This window comes from Zonotrichia albicollis, chromosome 22 (assembly GCF_047830755.1).
Source record: "Zonotrichia albicollis isolate bZonAlb1 chromosome 22, bZonAlb1.hap1, whole genome shotgun sequence".
Classification (NCBI taxonomy): Eukaryota; Metazoa; Chordata; class Aves; order Passeriformes; family Passerellidae; genus Zonotrichia; species Zonotrichia albicollis.
Window position 1 is genome coordinate 6,299,530 of NC_133840.1, and position 7,627 is coordinate 6,307,156.

At 60.7% G+C, this 7,627-nt stretch overlaps 1 protein-coding gene across 1 annotated transcript; it reads left to right on the forward strand.

Annotated features, from left to right (window-relative positions):
- Positions 1–3,418: 3,418 nt before the first annotated feature.
- On the forward strand, positions 3,419–6,022 carry LOC102061249 (heat shock protein beta-1). Its single transcript, XM_074557266.1, has 4 exons — positions 3,419–3,596; positions 4,377–4,672; positions 5,394–5,457; positions 5,668–6,022. Exons 1-4 carry the CDS (start codon positions 3,532–3,534, stop codon positions 5,825–5,827), a joined length of 585 nt encoding a protein of 194 aa, XP_074413367.1. The 5' UTR covers positions 3,419–3,531; the 3' UTR covers positions 5,828–6,022.
- Positions 6,023–7,627: the final 1,605 nt, after the last annotated feature.

Below are 7,627 nucleotides of genomic sequence, written 5' to 3' on the forward strand. Positions count from 1 at the left end.
CCAGAGGTGAGCAAGGCCCTGTTTCCCCCAGCAAAGCTGTCCCCAGGGTGTCATGGGGCACAGGGGCTCTGCAAAACATTTTGGGGTGCCCCCAGACCTGAGCACACGCCGAGCCATGGATGAACAAAGCCGGCAGCACCCGTAATTCTCTTCCCAAGCGAGGAGATCCAGGGAATACGCTGCTTGTCCCAGCTCAGGAGCCGGCCCTGGCACCCACCCACACCCCAGAGTGGGGGCACCCCGGGAGGAGGGAGCTGGGGCTGGGCAGGGGGTGCACCCAGCCACCCTCTGGCACTGCCATGGCCTGCCCCACCTCTGGGCTCGCAGCCCCTGTCCCCTCCTGATCCGGGGAAAAGTGGCTGCTTTTTAACTCAATTATGGGAAGAGAGAGGCAGGAGGGTCCCGGGCTTGGCCTGCCGCCCGGCTTTCGCAGGATTTTGCTGATTTCCCAGAAAAAACCAAGTCCCCAGGCGCTGAGGACAGTGGTGGCCCCGGGGTCGGTGTTTAACGCCGCTGGCCCCGCGTTTGCGGCTGGCTGGAGCAGGACAATGGGGATGAGCCTCGCTGGGTGGGAGAGCAGCTGCCCGCATTAACCCGCCGCCCCTGCATGCACAGCCGGGCTCTGGCTGGTTCCCAGCCAGCCGGGGTCGGGAGGATCCTCTGGAGCCCAGCTCAGCCTCGTCAGCAGGGGCCTGATGGAGCAGGGATGGGAGCAAGGGGCACTTCAGGGTCAGCCTCCCAAACTTGGCATGTCCAGGGTTCACCAGGCCTTGGAGAGAAATCCCAGGAGCTGGGCAGTGATGGGTGCCCGTCCCTGGGTGTCCAGAGGTGTTAGAGATGGGGTGAACAGGTAAGGAGGGGACACACTGGTGGCACTCCATGTGCAGCTTGTCCCCACATGCCAGCCTGGGCAGGGTGGCAGCGCTGGATGTGACAGTGGCAGGAGGAGGAGGAGACAAAAGGTTCTGCTCTCCTGGAGCCTGGGGGGAGATGGAGGACACGAATTCCCCCAGCATCCCCACAAACCCCGAGCCACGCGCTCCACAAACCATCCCAGCAATTCCAGCTGCTGCCCCACAGCCCCCACAGCCCCCAGCGCCCCACGGGGAGCCCAGAGCGGCCGTGGAGCCCCGACCCCGCTGGGCCATGGGGGAATGCCCTGCCAAGAGCCAGAGCCGAGCCAGCAGCGGGGATTGATCGCCCTGCAGCCCCCCTGGGGCCGCGGCTCCCCAGGACCCGAGCCCCGCCTGCAGCGGCGCCGCGGAGCAGCCAGCACATCAGGGAAAAATTCCAGTCTTCCTCTTTTACAGTCTCTGTCTCCTGCCGGGAGGGAGCCAACTGGAACAAATACTCTGTAGAAATACTTCAGTATTTTCCTGTCGCGCGTGCGCTCTCTCTCTGGGTTGTGAGTACAGCTGTAGATGCCGTGAGCTGGTGCAATTATAATAAATATACAGTATATATTGTAAATTACCCTGCTGGGCACTGAGAGGTTTCTTCCTGCCAGGAGCACGGCAGGGTTATCCTGCTCCTTCCCTGCGGCTCCCTGCGGATCCATCCTGCTCTTCCCTCTCCCTCCATGTGGAGCAGCACCGGGAGTTTTGTGTCTGATCCCTGCGAGGATCCTGCTGTGTCTGTGGGGGACCCTCTGCATCCTCCTGGCTCCTTGCCGTGCTCCTGGCTCCCTGCATCCCTCCCTGATCACTCCCGTTTTTCTGCCAGCTGCCATCCGTCCTGCCTGCATCCTTCCCTGCATCCCTGCCTGCTTCCCTTCATCCCTCCCTGCATCCCTGCCTGCATCCTCATCTGCATCTCTGCATCCCTCCCCTCTCTCTCACATCCCTGCATTCCTCCCCTCTCTCTCACATCCCTGCATCCCTCCCATTTGCCTGCAACTCTCCCATCCCTTCCATCCCTCTCCCGATCCCTCCCACCCTTCCCTGCTCCTCCCTGTGTTTCTGTATCCCTCCCATCCCTCCCATTTCCCTGCAGCCCTCCCTGCATTCCCACCTGCCACCCTTCCATTCCTCCCCGCATCCCTCCCCTGATCCCTCCCCTCCCTCCCAGCGTCCCTCCCTGCATCTTCCTCTGCATCCTTCCCTGCCTCCCCTCCATTTCCCTGCATCCCTGCCTGCATCTCTCCCCTCCCTCCCACATCCCTCTCATTTCCCTGCATCCCTCCCACTCCCTCCCCTCTGCAGTGCCCCATCTTCCCCTGGTTAACCCCGCCAAGCCTACCACAGCCCCCAGCCCCACATCACTCAGCCTCCCCCCCGTCCCCTCTAATCCTTCTACCCCCCCTTGAGCCCCCCTAACCCCATTATCACCCCCAAATTTCCTGCTGCTCTATCCCCCACACCCCTGAAGGTCAGTAATTCATGCAGTGAGTGTGGCAGGGCTCAGCTGATGCCCATCCCTCGTCTTCTCCAGGGCAAATCTGGGGCCAGAGGGGAGCTGGGCCCGGGTGATGGGGGCCCAGAGCTGCCAGGCTGGGCTGGAAACAGCCCCTTCCCCAGCACAGGAGCTTGGGTTCCCAGATAGGAATCCCTTCCTGGGTGCCTGGGGTGTGGAGAAACTTGGATGAGAGGATCCCCTTCCACCCCCCAGTCCCCCCCAGTCCCTCTGCCCCCCTAGAGCCCCCCTAACCCCATTATCACAGCCAGTTCCCGGTCCCCATTGGCCCCCAGGCCCTCACCAACCCCACAAGGGCCTCAGGGACCCCATTCCTGGGGACTGGAACAGCCCAGCTGGGGCTGGGGCTTCCTACCATGGTGCTGAGCACTGGAGCCACTGGAGTGCCAGAGGGCTGGGGGGCTCTGGAACCTTCTGGAAGGTGGGTCACCCTGAGCTGAGGGGCTCTGGAACCTTCTGGAAGGTGGGTCACCCTGAGCTGGGGGGCTTTGGAACCTTCTGGAAGGTGGGTGACCAGGAGCAGGGGGGCTCTGGAACTTTCTGGCCAGTGGGTGATCAAGAGCTGGGCGCTCTGGAAGGTTCTGGCCGGTGGGTGACCAGGAGCTGGAGGATGACCAGGAGCTGGGGGGCTCTGGAACCTTCTGGAAGGTGGGTTGCCGGCTGCTGGGGGGCTCTGGAAGGTTCTGGCAGGCGGTGACACAGCGCAGGGCCACTCAGGGCATCCTGCTCTGACTCATCCAGCCATTCCCGAGGCGCTGGCCCAGCCCCAGCCCCTTCTCACGCCGCATCCTGGGGATTGTTTTCCGGGCAGAGAGCGAGGCCGGGAGCGGCTCCAAGGGCCATCCATCACCCCCAAGCAGGCCGAGCCTCTCCCGATGACAGGAGGACGGACATGTCCCTGGCAGGGGGGCCCTGCAGGCTGCCAGCCCCCTCCCCGCACAGCACCCACCCACCCTCTGCGGCTGCGTGCGGCCGCCCCAGCCCGGCACAAGCTTCTGGTCCCTTCCCCGGGGCCGCCGCGATTTCCATTAATAGCCAGCTGAGCAGCCCGGCTAAAAATAACCCCGGGCCCTCTTCATAAGGGCCGGGCCGCCTTCCCCTCGGGCAGCCCCGCACGCCATGGCCGAGCGCCGCGTCCCCTTCACCTTCCTGCGCAGCCCCAGCTGGGACCCCTTCCGCGACTGGTACGGTGAAAGATGCATGGGTTTTATCATTGGCTTTTTGCTAATATTGTATGTGTTGTGTTAGAAAGTTATGTTGTGTTAATTCTCTTAAGTACTGTGGTAAATGTGGTTTTAGGTTATAAAAAATGTTAAAATAGGAACTATGCTATGTAGGATGCTGTTTTTAAAGAAAGGACTTGCAGTGAGATAGCAGCCACAGGACACCTCAATCTTTCAGAGAGAATGAATTTATTGGTCTCTTATCAGAAGAAATGAACTTCTTCCTGCCTCGAAGGCGCTGTCAGGATTCGGAGGAAGAAGTTGACACTGACCAGACAGAATCCTGTGTTTGAATGGAATTTATGCATCATGTATGAGATGGATGAATATGCAAGAGGCTATTGCTTTTAAGGGTTAATCCTCTGTTAACGTGGGTCCTTTTTCGGGCTCCTGCTGCCCAGAAAAAGGTACCCAGACATCCGTAACTCTTTATATTTATTGTCTCATATTGTCCTATTCCAAATTGTCCAAATTATTATTACTCTAATTATATTACTATTTTTATAACCATTTTATCCGAACTCTTTCCTTACTGGAACCCAAGAGAAAGATTTCCGGGGACTCCTCTGCTTTTAACCCCTGTGTTCTCAGGGGCATATCCACATCCCCAGTGGCCACACTGGGTGCCAGTATTCAAATCTGAGCAGCTCAGCAGCATCCCAAAAAACTCACTTCCTTTCAAACCACCACACAACTAAACTTTGAAAATTTTAAAAACGAGCGATTGGTGTTTTTCCCCAGGTACCATGGCAGCCGCCTGTTCGACCAGTCCTTCGGGATGCCGCACATCCCCGAGGATTGGTACAAGTGGCCGAGCGGCAGCGCCTGGCCCGGCTATTTCCGCCTGCTGCCCCGGGAGAGCGCCCTGATGCCGGCGCCGGGCTCGCCCTTCGGGCAGGCGCTGAGCCGGCAGCTGAGCAGCGGCATCTCCGAGATCCGCCAGACCGCCGACAGCTGGAAGGTCACCCTGGACGTCAACCACTTCGCCCCCGAGGAGCTGGTGGTGAAAACCAAGGATAACATCGTGGAGATCACCGGTGGGTGTTTGGGTGGGGATTCCTGGGTGGGGGAGATGCTGTGCTGGAGGCTGATGGGGGGAAAATGTGGGAAAAGGGATGGGAATAAGGGGAAAGAAAAGCAGGAGATGGAGGAGAGGAGAGAGGAGGAGAAAGGGAAAGAGAAAATTGAGGCATGGAGGAAGGCCCAGCATTGCAGCCCAATCTCAGGGTGCACTCAGGTGCAGAGACCCCCTCAGCTCCGTACATTGACCCCTTGCTGCTGTTCTGGAAGGACACAGGGAGCCACAGAGGGTCCTGGGGTGTCGTGAGCCCCGCAGCCCCCACAGCAGCCTGGATGCTGTGACAAAATCCAGATCTGTGGCACGAGGCCAGGCTGTGCTCCCTGCCCTGTGAGGGAGGGCCTGCAAGGAATGGGGGCAGTTCCCAGATGAATTCAGGGACAGAGGGTTGCTCAATCTCCTAATCTCCTGCCCTGCCAAGCTGTGGGGCCAGCTGGACACTGCTGGGCCCCTTTGGGCCCCCCCAGCTCCTGGCACCGCATTTTTCTCTGCTTAAACTTGGGGGATGCACCCAGGGTGGCCCTGCAGACGGTCCCGTCACGTTGCTCCAGGCTGATATTATGGCAAAAGCCCCAGGATGGGCAGAATCAGCCCCGGGATGGGCAGAATCAGCCCCTCACAAGTGTTGGGGTGGGGCAGGAAGGTTCCCACCCAACCACTGAGGTTTTGTTTCCTTGCAGGCAAACACGAGGAGAAGCAGGACGAGCACGGCTTCATCTCCAGGTGCTTCACCCGAAAATACACGTGAGTACCAGGGAGGAGGGGAGACACCTGATGCACCCCCAATGTCTTTGGGGACGTTTTCCCACCCACCCACACCCTCCAAACCTCCCTGGCCAAACTGGGAATGCTGCTCAGGCAAGCTGGGAGTGGGAGAGGCAGCGATTTGGGGCTGAGCATTGCATCCCCTGGGTCGGTGCTGCAGCCCTCACCTCCCCTCTCCTCTCCTCGCAGCCTTCCCCCGGGTGTGGAAGCCACGGCCGTGCGGTCCTCGCTGTCTCCCGATGGAATGCTGACGGTGGAGGCTCCGCTGCCCAAACCCGCCATCCAGTCTGCCGAAATCACCATCCCCGTCACCGTGGAGAGCCAGGCCAAGGAGCCGGCCAAGAAGTAGGCGGCACCGAGGAGGAGGAGACGGAGGAGGAGGAGGAGGAAGAGGAGAAGCCGCCGCTGCTATCCCCGCCCCCAGCTGCCCCCTCACACCCACCCCCTTTTTACTGTTGATTTTGTACTCGCCCTGCCACTGAGTGCCTTGAGTAAATGTGAAGGAACCGACAGAATCAGCCGGAATAAAAGCTGGTGAAAGAAACTTGTCCTTGTCATGTGTGTGCCCCCAGCCCCTCGGCTGGGCCGTTCCTGTGGGAGCTGCCCCGGGGCCAGAGCACCGGGACGGGGCTGCCTGGGGCCAGAGGGGCCAGCAGGGTCCCCGAGCCCTGCCCAGCACTGGGGTCTGTAACCCAGGGCTCCACATCCCCGCTGTTCTGTACTTGGGGTCTGTAACCCAGGGCTCCACATCCCCGCTGTTCTCATCCCAAGTGCATCCCCCGGGTCGATGTCCCTGACATGCACATCCTGGATATCCCGCACCTGAGTCTCCTACATCTCTGCTCTCCACATCCACCTCCAGCACTCTGGGGCCTTTACATCCCACGTCTCCAACATCCCTGGTGTTCACATGCCAGGTCTCCAACACCCCTGTCTCAGCATCCCAGTTTTCCACAATCTGGGTTTCCTGCATCCCACGTGTCTCCAGTCCCAGATCTCCTCATCCCTGCTCTCCCACACTCAGGGTCTCCACATGCCCTATTAGAGAATATTTGGAGTTTCCACACCCAAATATTGTTTTGCTGCACCCCAAAAAACAAGTGCACAAACACTCCCTTTGGATCAGAGGGCAAACGAGTTCGAGTTTCATGGGCAAGAACCCACCCAGCAGTGCAGCCCCCTGAGTCCCAGCCCTGCCCCAGGGCTCCCCCTTCTCTCCACCCCACTGTCTGAGGGTTTGGGGGTTCAGCTCAGGGGCTGCAGCCTCCCGGGGGGCTGGAGAGGGTTTGGGTTGTGCCCTGGTGCCGTTTGGCCCTGGCTGGCCCCGTGTCCCCTGTGCCCTCCCTGCCCCGGGGCTCTGGGCAGGACTGGCCCTACATGGCCGAGGTCAGGCCCACGATGTCCCCCGATGTTCCCTGCTCAGTCAAATCCCACTAATCCCCCCTGAGTCATCCCTGGCCGACGCTGACCTGGGAGGAATCCTGCCGTTGTGAGGCCCTCTCCGAGCCTGGGGGGCTCCCTGTGCCCCCGAGCCCCTGCCCTGAGCCCCCCTGCCCAGCAGTTTGGGGTGTGCTGAGTTTGGCAGATCTCAGGCAGATCCTGGGGATCAATGGGATCAATTCCTGATCCTGGTGATCGATTCCTGCTGTTGGGGTCACTCCTGTGCTTGGAGAGGGGGGTTCCCATTTGTGTGTGAGGCTTTTCCAGCCCCAGCCTCCCTCCAGGGGAAGAAGACCCCGAGCAGCATCCCCAGCCCCCTCCCCTCTCCTGTGGCCTCACCACGGTGACTTTTGATCCCCAAAAAAAGCCGGGAGTGGGGGCTGTGGCAGGACCACGGCGCTGGGATGGGGTCGGGGTGTCCCTCCCTGTGTGGGGGTGCCCTGTGAGCCCCCAGCCCCTCCTGCTCGCCCCCCTTTGCCGTGGGGGGTGTGGGTGCTGCAGCCCCGATCCCTCGCAGGGCGCTGAGTCAAGGCGCATTTTCTGTTTATGGCTTGGCGGGGAGGGGAATATTTTTACAGCGTGAGTCACCGCGCGTGTGGCTGCGAGCGGAAAAGCGTCGGGAAGGGACGGAGGCGGGGAAGGACCGAGGTGGGGAAGGACGGGGGTGGGGAAGGAAGGACCGAGGTGGGGAAGGACCGAGGTGGGGAAG

Coding starts and splice junctions, on each gene's coding strand:
- LOC102061249 (XM_074557266.1), top strand. CDS start 3,532: ATGGCCGAGCGCCGCGTCCCCTTCACCTTCCTGCGCAGCCCCAGCTGG. Junction 4,673..5,393: donor TAACATCGTGGAGATCACCG/GTGGGTGTTTGG, acceptor GTTTCCTTGCAG/GCAAACACGAGGAGAAGCAG. Junction 5,458..5,667: donor TGCTTCACCCGAAAATACAC/GTGAGTACCAGG, acceptor CTCTCCTCGCAG/CCTTCCCCCGGGTGTGGAAG.